Genomic DNA, 14,150 nt, shown 5'->3' with positions numbered 1-14,150 from the left:
TCTTATGAACCGCCGTCTTTGAAATTTTAAGGATGGAAGCAACCCAACGCTCACTGTGTCCCTCTGCCAGTAAAGCCAGAATTGAACCCTTCTTTTCCTCACTCAAAACTTTCCATTTCAACTCTTTTGGCGTGGTCAATAGTTATTTTTGGATTCCAATAACTTTTGAGGTACTATAGCACTGTTTTTGCCATCCAGCTGGTCCTGCAAGAGGATAGTGATGACCACAGTAGTGGTTTTTATACTTTTCCTCATTAAATAAGATTTGGTTCAGGCGATCACCTAATCAGCACGTGTGCCTGTGTTGGGATTCAACAGACACTGGAATGGAATGGCTGCCATACGTGTAGAGATGCTGATTCAAGAAAAATGTGCAGTGGTCTCTTAATGTTTTCCAGAGCTGTATATATATGGGGTGTAACGGTACACAAGCATGACGGTTCGTACCTCGGTGTTGAAGTCACGGTACAGTACGGGTTCGGTACAGCGGGGGGAGAAAACTAAACACAAAATTGCTTCTTCTTTTTTTAACAAATGTGTATGTGTTTAAATAAGTTCTATTATAATTAAAATTTTCCAAAGGATAAAATAAATCTATCTTGGCTAATGCTGTAAAGTATATAGGGAGTCCTTAATTACACATTACTGTAATATTAAAGGTTACAATTAACAACAGAGCCCAAATTATTAAATTCACTTGCTATTTATTTTTAGATATAGTAATCAACACACAAATAAATAAATAAAAAACACGTACTGTAAAGTGCACATAAGGCAGGTTTTGCATTACCTTCTAAATCTAATTATAAAGTTTATTTTCTACTCCAATTCATTTTTTAAATATAATAATTTACACAGTGTATTATATATATATATGTGTGTGTGTGTGTGTGTGTGTGTGTGTGTGTGTGTGTGTGTGTGTATATCATTGTTTTCATGATCAATCATTGCTGTCACTTCTTGTTACCATCCTTAATTAATATTAGTTTATGCATAATGTCATGAAATCATAAAGTAATAATGAGCAATACGGTTTTCATAAATGAACATTAATAGTTTAGTTTGTTTAATGTTTTTCATTTTATTTCTTTTGCCATTAAAACAACCTTTGGTGCTAAAATGACAAACATTATTCTAGATTAATAATGCTGTAAGAAATCATTCTTTGTCAGTTCATGGCAGCTTATGCATTAGCTGTCGTTAACGAATTGATCTGCATTGTAAAGTGTTGTTTAATTAGAGCAGTCTCATTTGCCTTTATTAAATTGTTAATTTGTGTATATCTGCATTATATTGACCATTATCACCCAGGTGTGTCACTAGTAAGTTGCTATTCAATTCCAAGAGCAAGCCTTGCTTTGATAGATGTGTACACACAGAAAAAGACATTTCAGTGGACTTTTCATTGAAATATCAGCAAACACATTACCATTACCACATGCACATACCGGATGTGTTTTGATATAGGTTGCATTAGATGGCTCTACAAATAAACAAATAGAAAATAGTCTGGCTAAATAATTCAAATAAACAAACAGCGTGAATTCAAGGAAAATTAGAGTTATTACTTGTTTTGTTAATTGGCCTAGTGGGAAATCCAAGCTGTTCGGTGAATCCGCAGTGACTGGACTGCAGACAAGACAGAAAAACATCACAGGGATCATTACTGACTGTGTTTCCATGGCAGCGTCATCTCTGGACACACTGGACACAGTTTACACCTCCATCACAAAACAAGGGCTGAGAGATCACACACACACACACTCACACACACCAGCCTCACAGGGTCATATAGGGCAGAACCGACATCTGCGATGAATAGAAGAAGATGATTCCAGAACATTCCACTGACATTTGCACGCCTGTCAGGCCACATTAAACATAAAGACCTGTGTGTGCCCTCTCCCTTACTGCAAACACCCCCAAAACACACACCAGGTCCTCAGGTACTGCAATAACTGAGGCAGCGTAACTCTTTTTATAGGCCATATTTTTGTGCACTTTTCATTTTATTTTTTTCCATGTCGTTAAGTCACCTTTATTTATTTATATATATATATATAAAAGCAAAGCAGCTTTACAGAGATAACAGGAAAATAATGCAACAAAGTTTGTTTCCAGAAGAAAATAGCGTCACAGAAAAGAAAAAAAAACATTTTGAAATTATTTATTTTTGCTTCATCTGAATGGGATGACACGTGGTGACTTTTGTCCCATTAGTTATGTGAAAAAAAAACATCGACAATATTTGGATGTGTTAAAGGGTCAAAAATAAAAAGTAACACTTGGTACCTTCGCAGTCAAAAATGACCAACATAGGAAATTAATGGGAAATATGAAAAAATATGAAAACTTTAGGTGGTACAAACTTGCAATCAGCCATGATGAAAAAAAATAAAAAATTGCAGCGATGAAAGGGATTAATCAAAAACATTTTGAGTGCAAAAATAACAGTTTAACTGCAAAATGTTTGTCTAAAGTGTTTTGAATTTTAGTTTTTTATTAACATCCAAATACTGAGTAACAAATATGCTTTCCATATGTTCCCTTTCTTACAAAATGTTAATGTTTGTTTATAATAGTAATGCAAAACCTGATACCTATATAACAAAACATATCTAAATCTTTTAGAATGTCTGAATGTATATCTAAATGCAAAACCTAATAAAAGTAAAAAAAATTGTCTAAAAACTACTAGGGAATCTAAAAGCCTCTCTATATATTTCTACAGGGAGCTACAGGTCTACAGGTGGTGACACCGTGACATCACACTTATTCAAATGAACCGCACTAACAGAGCAATCGCACCAGAGTTTGTCTTAATCAAACCAAACCTGCCAAGTGTGAACACACACAATTGGACTTTTTTAGTACTTTCTCAAGATATTTTGGGTTCCTCGTGATACAAAGTGCATCACAATTCACATACTCGTTCACTATTCTGTGACGTTTTGTAGTATAAATAAAGTGAGTAGTGAGTTCACACCAAGCAGCAACCTCCTGCTCTCTCTCTCTTGTGAATCCCACACGGAAGTGACTTAAACTGCACTTCATCGACTGGCCACTAGAGACAGGCTCTAATAGAGAGTCAACCCCATAAACCCCCATGTTAAAATACCAAACTTTACAGCAGAAAAAAAATGTGTTTACAGCCTGGTACAAAAAGTATTTTTGGTCTATAATGCTAATTTTGCCCTTCATGACAACTGTGAGGGGGGTGATATTTTTTATAACTCATCCGTTTAAATTATATTAAGCCTTAAAGTTCTGCATAATTAAGGGCGTGGCCACTTGAGTGACAGGTGGATTGCCGCTGATGTCACTACTAGCCGTTTTTCTGCTGTCTGTTAGCGTCACGTCACCTCAGCTAATCCGCCTCGTTCCACATTTCCGTTTATCCGGGAGTGACGCGCGACCAAGATGGCGACGGCCGGCTCCGCCCACTTTGGGCTTCAAAAATGCTCTTCAGAAACACTACGGCTGACGTCACACACACCATTGTTTTATACAGTCTATGGTTCACACTGAAAGTTACAAATAGAAGAAGTACACTTTAAATACCCAGATGATGCACTTAATTAACAGAAAAAACGAAGTGTTTAATGTTGGACACTTCATGCACTCAACTGTCGCAAATTTAATTACGTAGCGAAGGGGGAGGAGCTATAAGATTCTAATGTTGAATTTTCATTTTATTTTTTTCCATGTCAAGTTAAGTCACCTTATATATCACATTATATATATATATTTATATAGCGCTTTTTACAATACAGATTGTTTCAAAGCAGCTTTACAGAGATAACAAGAAAATAATGCAACATAGTTTGTTTCCGTCACAGTCCAGCTTAAGTAAGTTCAGTGATGGTTCATTTTTGTTGTAAAGAAGTTATTAATTTAGTTAATTTATATATATAGCCGCTCTGGAGAAAACCGTGATGTCATCGTCCAGCTCAGTTCAGATTTAATTACGTAGCGAAGGGGGAGGAGCTATGAGATTCTGATGTCGAACGACAAAATAACCTTATAGAATTCAAACACTGCACAGTGCATAGTGTACAAGTGCATCATTTGGGACGCAACTAGTTTCTTTAAACCGTGTGATTTCACTGTGTTTCTGTATATTTAGTTCCTGTTACAATACTGCGTGACTAGCTGAGAATAATGATAATGTGTGAGGGTTGATGACGTCCTCGGAGAGCATTTTAGCATGTTGCCACAGCTTTTTCTTTTTAAATGTCATTTAAAAACAGCACAACAGCTTCTTTCCAGTAAGGCTGCACATTAATAATAGGACGCACAGCTCCATTTGGCACATCTCCATCTATCTGTGTGTTTCTGTGGCACATCACCTTCACACGAGCCGTGATTGACTGGATCTGAGCAGTTTTAAGCGCACAGGAGCCCCAGAGGACTCATAAACACCTCACATCAGCCAAACTAACAGCAGGCATTTCATCAGACGTATAGGTGTTCACTACAGCCGTCTGAGAGAAACACATCACTGCACCGCTGGCTGTGTAGAACCATGCCCTTTATCCTTTATTACGCTGTAATAATACAGATCATGTTGTGCTGACATTCAGTTAAATGAGTCTTGATCTGGTAGGATTAAAGAGTTTGATTTACTGTGTTTTTGTTCTTAACATGCTTATTAAATCATGCATATTAGTACCTTAATGTCTTCTAAAGTTACACTATGTACAGTAACAAGCTTTTGCACATTCATTTTTGCACATTTTTTCTAAAATTATCACTATTAATGTCCAAATTTACCATAAAAGCTAAACTGTAATCATTCAATAGCCTGGTTTATTGCAAGCATGTGTAATGGTTAATATGCACTACCCTTCAAAGACATTATTACTTTTATTTAGCATCGATCTAGTTAATTGATCAAAAGTAATAGTACATACATTTATAATGTTATATTTCCATTTCAGATAAGTTCTTTCTTTGAAAAGTATCACAGTTTCCACAAAAATATGAAACCGCACAACTGTTTTCAGCATTGATAATAATCATAAATGTTTCTTGAGCAGCAAATCATCATATTAGACTGATTTGTGAAGGATCATGTGACACTGAAGACTGGAGTAATGATGCTGAAAATTCAGCTTTGATCACAGGAATACATTACAGTTTATCGTACATTCACATAGAAATCAGTTAATTTAATTTGTAATAATATATCACGATATCACTTTTTTAAAGTATTTTTTATAAATAAATGTAGCTTTGGTGAGCATAAGAGACTTAAACATTAAAAAATCTTAATTATTCCAATCTTTTGACTGGTAGTTTAAAGAAATTGAGAATAATTGTCAATTGTTTTCATTACAAATAATTATATGTATATTATATAACTATATATATATGTGTGTGTGTGTGTGTGTGTGTGTGTAATATATAACTGAATCAATATATTATGGGTGTTGTTGTTGTTTTCATTGATTATTTATTTTATTTTTTTGGTAACTATATCCAGCTGGTGTTTGATGACTAGTCCCGCCACTTCAACTAGAAGCTTATAACAATCAGGCTGTGGTCTGTTGATTAACATCATTTACAAAACAGTTTTGGCAAAACTCACTTTCATTTTCACTTTTTATTTAATCTGCAATATGCATAATTGTCAAAAACAAATGTTTTTGTTTTTTATGACAAACCATATTTTGTGAAATTTGATTAGAAGGAACTGTTTACTTTCATGTGGGCTATTTACGGGTGGATCTTTCCAGTAAGACAAATTCTTATTAAAGTCTATAGTGTGTAGCACCTACAGCTCTGCATTTCCTTCAGTAGGCTTCTGCAGAATAGGCTGTTCACACACCAGTCTTAAAGACGCAGCAGCAGAAAAACTGCTTGTTAGGTTGTAATGATCAGACAGATGGTTTGGATGAAGAGTCAGTTCTTCTCCAGCTGCGTCTCAAAGGTTTGTCTAAGACCTGTGGAAGTATGTGATGCTATGAAAAATTCAAAAGGGTGTGTAGACCTGTGGCCTTTTAATCGTAGACTAATGTCCTTTCTCACACACACACACACACACACAAAGGCCTTCTGACCGGCAGTTACCTTGACACTTCTCTCTTCCTGATAACTGGCTGGAGATGTTCACATTTCACAGTGTGTACCAGCTGAAACCGGCCCTGGAAATGATCCACGTGTGTGTGTACATGTGTGTGCGTGTGTGTGTGTGTGTGTGCGCGTGTGCGTGTATGTGTACGCTGATCATTATTTACATGCACATCTATATTTACATATCACTGCGATATTTTTTCAAAATATTAACACACACAGATCATGTTATCAATACTTCTGAGATTTTGAGTGCTGAAAAAAAATGAGCAGTTTCTACAGAATATACAGTATCAATACAACCAGAATTAACTGTTTTTTATTCTCTCTCTCTCTCTCTCTCTCTCACACACACACACACACACGAACAGCAGGAGAAATGTTTGCCGTCACTCAGAGTTAATGAAGTGCATAGTTGTGTGTGTATCTCATGTGGTTGCTCTTACAGCTTTGCTGAGCATGGAAGTGATTTCGGGTCTCCAGCAAATCTGGGAATGATTTTGCAGCAAAGCATTGCTTTTCTGGAGGTGTTGTGTTTTTGAATAAACACCCACCTGTGCTGTCAAAGTATCTCTCTCAGTATCATATGCATTATTGCTTACACTATATTGATAAATACATACTGTAAGGTATTTATTAAGGATGCATGTCATATTGGCCAGTATCCCTTTTTTAAGTGCATCATTCAATATTCTCCAGCTCCAAAATGAAATCTCTATAAAGATCACAAATTAACGTGATGTGATTGTCAGCATTAAGATGTGCATTATGATATGATTTTACATAAATACATACATTTGTAAAGTTTATGGAGATGCAGCATTAAAAGACTTGTTGGTTATTAAGCTCTCTGTTTAGATTTTGATTTGATTTCTATTAATGCTGGATAATTCTTTTAACAGTGTGTCACTTTAGTGAAAGATTTGCTGTTCACTTTGAGAAGTGCTGTTTTCTTCACACATGAAGAACAGGAGATATGCATTTAGAATACGTCGTCATTTCTGCCTTTAAATCTGCATGAAAATAATTGAAATTAATGTGACATTAATCTTTGGTCTGTTGTCTCATGTCGCCATTGCATTATCCAGCAAGCTTATTACATTTTCCTCCGTAGTGCTCAGCTGTAGTGTGAACAGTGTTTTGTTGTTGTTGTTGTTGTTGTTGTTGTTGTTGTTGTTTGTTTTAAATAGCCAAAATAGATTTAAAAAATATATTAAATAGATTTATAACATCATATCAGACTAAATCAAATTCCAGTAAAAATAGCCAAGCATCCTTCAAAATAATAACTTCAGCTGATTAGTGAAACTGCATTAAATGCAAACAAATTAAAGCTTTTTAGAGGATCATTTTAAATAAGTGTATTTTGTCTGATGGCACTGGCAGATTTTTTGTTTAAAACATATATTAATATCTTCACCTCATTCATATCTTATCCAATATACACTAATAATGTATGCAGCTGTTGTATCCTCCAGTAGTTAATATCCAGTGAAATTCTCTGGTAAATTTGTCTTATTTTAAGCACGTTTAGATATTTTTACGAGAAAATAAGATGCTCAGAATCATCAAAGATACTCAAAAAGAAGATTACAGATCAAAATCCTAATAAAATAAGCAGATTTTCTGTGTTGAATATTGCCGATGAGTCATTTTAGTGTGTTCCACTTTTAACTGCTCTCTCTTTGTTCTCAGCTACTATAATTTGGATGACACCAGCCATGAAACCATTAACAAATACCTTTCAACCCTGGTGGAGAGGAGCCTGAGAGACCTGGAGTGCTCGTACTGCATGGAGATACAGCAGGTATTTCTACACGCTGCCCAGTTCTGGTTTGATCATTTATGTGTTTACATTTACATTTAGTCATTTAGCAGACGCCTTTATCCAAAGTGACTTACAAAATGAGGAATACAGCAAGCGAGTTATCAAGAGGCAAAAAAACAACACAAGAAGTGCTCAAAATACAATGTTTCAGACATTGCTTAGAGTAGCATAAGCCAGACAAGGGAGGATTAAAGGAAAAGGAAATAGATTTTTTTTTTATTTTTATTTTTTTTTATGAATTGAAGTGTTCACAGAAGAGATGAGTTTTCAGCTGTCTTTTGAATGTTGTCAGGGATTCTGAGTTTTATTATAAGTTATTTGTTCATTATTTCTGTTATTATCAGCTGTTACTACTGCAATATTATTTCCTAGTTTAATGTTATTATTTAGGTCAGAGTTGCCACATCTGTAGTCATGAGAATTGTTACATCAGGTCAATTCCAAACCCTTGCAAGCATTTTAGGGATCATGGGTAATTCATTAGCTGCGTCCCAATTCTAAGGCTCTTTCCTACAAATGTGCCCTTCTTTCCCTGAGCCGCGAATGTGAGAACGAGCCTATCCCAAGTTCCCCTTCGTCTGCTCACTATGACGTACGTAAGAAGTGATTCTGACGAATGGGGATCTCACTCGAGAGCCTATCTACTTTGAGTGTAACTAAACGAGCCAATGCACATTGGCATGCGATAATTGCACCAGCTGCTGTGCATTGCGACGCAAGCATATAATGAACGTCAGGTGCATCGCATCTTTGTCTTTCGCTTCGGAGCCGGACGGTGAATGCTGTTCCTGCTCTGCAATCTTATCTGAGAGTGTTTTAACTTCAAAAGATGAGTCTGCTTCTTCAGGAGAATGCCTCTTCAAGCTGGTGTTGGTGCTACAGCACAGACAGCGCTGGCCGCGATCTCACAGAGAGCAGCTGTTTTCACAGCTCTGAATGTTGCGCCTTCAATGAGAATGTGAGTGTTCACATCAGGCTTGCACTATCATCCTGTTTGTGTAGCCGCGGTCATCCCTGGGTGCTTCAGCACCCGAGAGAGCAGTTTCCTGAAAGAGCATACACGGGTTGACACTGCGTCATTTTCAAGATGTCATTCAAACCGTGTGTTGCTGGATGCGGTCGTTTCCTATCCTCATATGACGGCCACGGTCACTGTTTCACATGCCTGGGCTTAATGATGCTCTCTCATGAGAGCATGACCATGTCGGCACGTTGTTCATCTCCCCTTTCTCGTAAAGGCTTATGCCGTTCAGCGTGCCGTGTGCCGTCGAGCTGCCGGCTGACGGCGCGGGTTGTCACAGCAACCCAGCGCGCGTCGTTCGGCGCTCTAGATGCACGGTCAAGACTCAAGTGCCTCAAACGAGGTGGAGTCCCCATGCCTATTCCCCGATCTAGTTCCTCTTCTGGTGGCCACCAGAAAAGGGCTACTTTGGCTAATAGCATTGGTGATCTGAGGATTACAGTGAGCGTTCCCCGACGAGACCACCTCCTCGTTAGTCCCCTGCGAAAAAATAAAACTGTCACAGCCAGCTCTACTGTGACGTTGAGCTTTCGCAGGAAGACGATGCCACCCATCTCTGCAGCCCTGAGACGGGAGACCCAGAGTCAGCTGCTCTTCCCTGGTGGAGAATCTTTTGTTTGTTCAAATTCTGGTCTGCTGCTGGCATCTCAGCAGCTTCTCTGGGTCTCGAGGGCGTGGATGGCAGTGAGCGACGCTTTCATGCCTTGCCACTCCCGTCCCCCATGTCGCCAGCGGGCAGCAGTGTGTGGTTCGGGGACGCCACCAGGCCTTCCCACGCATCTGCCCCACCCTGGCCGCCTCAGTGCCTCCCGAGCCGAGTCCCTGTGTTCCACCTCGCTACCCCACCCCGGGTACGTCTGTGGTCCCGTTGGTCCCGCTTGCACGGTGTCTGGGAGCATGGCAAGCATTCGATTCAGTTCGCCCAGCGCCCACCCAAGTTCAGCGGCATCCACTTCACCTCTGTGTGGAGTTGCGATGCTCCTGTCTTGCGGGCAGAGATCGATGTCCTACTGGCGAAGGACTTGATCAAGCTGGTCCCTCCAGCCGATATGAGGACAGGGTTCTACAGCCCCTACTTCATTGTACCCAAGAAAGGCGGTGGATTACGACCGATCTTGGACCTGCAAACCTTGAATCGGGCCCTGCACAAGCTCCCGTTCAAGATGTTAACACCCCCGAGATTGGTTTGCAGCGATCGACCTGAAGGACACGTAATTTCATGTCTCGATTCTTCCTCCACACAGACCGTTTCTACGGTTTGCGTTCGAGGGACGGGCATATCAGTACAAAGTCCTACCCTTCGGGCTGTCCCTGTCGCCCCACGTCTTCACGAAAGTCGCAGCCATTGTTCCACTCCGTGAACACGTTCATATTCTCAACTATCTCGACAACTGGCTGATTCTGGCTCAGTCTCGGGCGGACAGCACTGCGACTGTTGCATAAATCAACCGTCAAGGTGGTCTACTCTCCCACCATCTCCTCCTATGGAGTCAGAAGCATCTGAGGTCGCTTCGTGCCATTCATATCCTTGGTATTCATAGACTCGACCCATTGTCAGTTGTTTTATTCCCTGACCGAGGGGACCCTCGGCACGGATGTACCGGCACATAGCTGGCCCCAGGGCCTACGCAAGTATGCGTTTCCCTCAGTGAGCCTTCTCAGGGAGGCTCAGGGAGGACGAGGAGCAGGTCTTGTTAGTTGCGCCGTATTGGCCCAATTCCCAGAACTTATGCTTCTTATCCCCTTAACTTATCCCCTCCTTGGCCCATTCCTCTGAGGAAGGACCTGCTTTCTCAGAGACGGGGCACTCTATGGCACCCACGTCCAGACCTCTGGAAACTCCATGTCTGGTCCATGATGAACGTGTTAATCAGTGACTGTGTTGTCATGTTCATCAGTGACTGTTCATCAGTGACTGTGTTGTTGTGTTTAATCAATGACTGTGTTCATCAGTGACTGTGTTGTCATGTTCATCAGTGACTGTGTTCATCAGTGACTGTGTTCATCAGTGACTGTTGTCGTGTTCATCAGTGACTGTGTTCATCAGTGACTCTTGTCGTGTTCATCACTGACTGTGTTCATCAGTGACTGTGTTGTCATGTTCATCAGTGACTGTTCATCAGTGACTGTTCATCAGTGACTGTGTTCATCAGTGACTGTGTTCATCAGTGACTGTGTTCATCAGTGACTGTGTTGTCGTGTTCATCAGTGACTGTGTTCATCAGTGACTGTGTTGTTGTGTTAATCAATGACTGTGTTGTCGTGTTCATCAGTGACTGTTCATCAGTGACTGTGTTCATCAGTGACTGTGTTGTCGTGTTCATCAGTGACTGTGTTCATCAGTGACTGTTGTCGTGTTCATCAGTGACTGTGTTCATCAGTGACTGTGTTGTCGTGTTCATCAGTGACTGTGTCCATCAGTGACTGTGTCCATCAGTGACTGTTCATCAGTGACTGTTGTCATCAGTGACTCTTGTCGTGTTCATCAGTGACTGTGTTCATCAGTGACTGTGTTCATCAGTGACTGTGTTCATCAGTGACTGTGTTGTCGTGTTCATCAGTGACTGTTAATCAGTGACTGTGTTGTCGTGTTCATCAGTGACTGTGTTCATCAGTGACTGTTGTCGTGTTCATCAGTGACTGTTCATCAGTGACTGTGTTGTCGTGTTCATCAGTGACTGTGTTGTCGTGTTCATCAGTGACTGTTAATCGGTGACTGTGTTGTCGTGTTCATCAGTGACTGTGTTCATCAGTGACTGTGTTGTCATGTTCATCAGTGACTGTTCATCAGTGACTGTGTTCATCAGTGACCGTGTTGTCGTGTTCATCAGTGACTGTGTTCATCAGTGACTGTGTTGTCGTGTTCATCAGTGACTGTGTTGTTGTGTTCATCAATGACTGTGTTCAGTGACTGTGTTGTCATGTTCATCAGTGACTGTGTTCATCAGTGACTGTTGTCGTGTTCATCAGTGACTGTGTTCATCAGTGACTGTGTTGTGTAAATCAATGACTGTGTTGTCGTGTTCATCAGTGACTGTTCATCAGTGACTGTGTTCATCAGTGACTGTGTTGTCGTGTTCATCAGTGACTGTGTTCATCAGTGACTGTTGTCGTGTTCATCAGTGACTGTGTTCATCAGTGACTGTGTTGTCGTGTTCATCAGTGACTGTGTTCATCAGTGACTGTGTTCATCAGTGACTGTGTTCATCAGTGACTGTGTTCATCAGTGACTGTTGTCATCAGTGACTCTTGTCGTGTTCATCAGTGACTGTGTTCATCAGTGACTAGTGACTGTGTTGTCGTGTTCATCAGTGACTGTGTTGTCGTGTTCATCAGTGACTGTGTTCATCAGTGACTGTTGTCGTGTTCATCAGTGACTGTGTTCATCAGTGACTGTTGTCGTGTTCATCAGTGACTGTGTTCATCAGTGACTGTGTTGTCATGTTCATCAGTGACTGTTCATCAGTGACTGTGTTCATCAGTGACTGTGTTGTGTAAATCAATGACTGTGTTGTCGTGTTCATCAGTGACTGTTCATCAGTGACTGTGTTCATCAGTGACTGTGTTGTCGTGTTCATCAGTGACTGTGTTCATCAGTGACTGTTGTCGTGTTCATCAGTGACTGTGTTCATCAGTGACTGTGTTGTCGTGTTCATCAGTGACTGTGTTCATCAGTGACTGTTGTCATCAGTGACTCTTGTCGTGTTCATCAGTGACTGTGTTCATCAGTGACTGTGTTCATCAGTGACTGTGTTCATCAGTGACTAGTGACTGTGTTGTCGTGTTCATCAGTGACTGTGTTGCCGTGTTCATCAGTGACTGTGTTCATCAGTGACTGTTGTCGTGTTCATCAGTGACTGTGTTCATCAGTGACTGTTGTCGTGTTCATCAGTGACTGTGTTCATCAGTGACTGTGTTCATCAGTGACCGTGTTGTCGTGTTCATCAGTGACTGTGTTCATCAGTGACTGTGTTGTCGTGTTCATCAGTGACTGTGTTGTTGTGTTAATCAATGACTGTGTTCATCAGTGACTGTGTTGTCATGTTCATCAGTGACTGTTCATCAGTGTCTGTGTTGTCGTGTTCATCAGTGACTGTTGTCGTGTTCATCAGTGACTGTTGTCGTGTTCATCAGTGACTGTGTTCATCAGTGACTGTTGTCGTGTTCATCAGTGACTGTGTTGTCGTGTTCATCAGTGACTGTGTTCATCAGTGACTGTTGTCATCAGTGACTCTTGTCGTGTTCATCACTGACTGTGTTCATCAGTGACTGTGTTCATCAGTGACTGTGTTGTCGTGTTCATCAGTGACTGTGTTCATCAGTGACTGTGTTGTTCATCAGTGACTGTTAATCAGTGACTGTGTTGTCGTGTTCATCAGTGACTGTGTTCATCAGTGACTGTTGTCGTGTTCATCAGTGACTGTGTTCATCAGTGACTGTGTTGTCGTGTTCATCAGTGACTGTTCATCAGTGACTGTGTTCATCAGTGACTGTGTTGTCGTGTTCATCAGTGACTGTGTTCATCAGTGACTGTGTTGTCGTGTTCATCAGAGACTGTGTTGTGTTCATCAGTGAATGTGTTGTCGTGTTCATCAGTGAGTGTGTTCATCAGTGACTGTGTTGTCGTGTTCATCAGTGACTGTGTTCATCAGTGACTGTGTTCATCAGTGACTGTGTTGTCGTGTTCATCAGTGACTGTTCATCAGTGACTGTGTTCATCAGTGACTGTGTTGTCGTGTTCATCAGTGAATGTGTTGTCGTGTTCATCAGTGACTGTGTTGTGTTCATCAGTGACTGTGTTGTCGTGTTCATCAGTGACTGTGTTGTCGTGTTCATCAGTGACTGTGTTGTTGTGTTCATCAATGACTGTGTTCATCAGTGACTGTGTTCATCAGTGACTGTGTTGTCGTGTTCATCAGTGACTGAGTTCATCAGAGACTGTGTTGTCGTGTTCATCAGTGAATGTGTTGTCGTGTTCATCAGTGACTGTGTTGTTGTGTTAATCAGTGACTGTGTTGTGTTCATCAGTGACTGTGTTCATCAGTGACTGTGTTGTCGTGTTCATCAGTGAATGTGTTGTGTTAATCAGTGACTGTGTTGTCATGTTAATCAGTGACTGTGTTGTCATGTTCATCAATGACTGTGTTCATCAGTGACTGTGTTGTCGTGTTCATCAGTGACTGTGTTCATCAGTGACTGTGTTGTTATGTTCATCAGAGACTGTGT

At 40.4% G+C, this 14,150-nt stretch overlaps 1 protein-coding gene across 1 annotated transcript in view; it reads left to right on the top strand.

The window, feature by feature from the left end:
* The window catches only part of ascc3 (activating signal cointegrator 1 complex subunit 3), a 224,412-nt gene that overhangs the window by 192,022 nt on the left and 18,240 nt on the right, over positions 1-14,150 (top strand). The window contains exon 35 of the mRNA XM_084088603.1: positions 7,771-7,882. Within this exon, the coding sequence (XP_083944729.1) occupies positions 7,771-7,882 (112 nt within the window). The remainder of the gene's footprint in view (positions 1-7,770; positions 7,883-14,150) is intronic.

The sequence above is a fragment of the Abramis brama genome (genome assembly GCF_963993115.1).
Source record: "Abramis brama genome assembly, chromosome: 17".
NCBI classification, from domain to species: domain Eukaryota; kingdom Metazoa; phylum Chordata; class Actinopteri; order Cypriniformes; family Leuciscidae; genus Abramis; species Abramis brama.
Note: the sequence above shows the minus strand (reverse complement) of the source record. Positions and strands in the feature narration are given on the sequence as shown.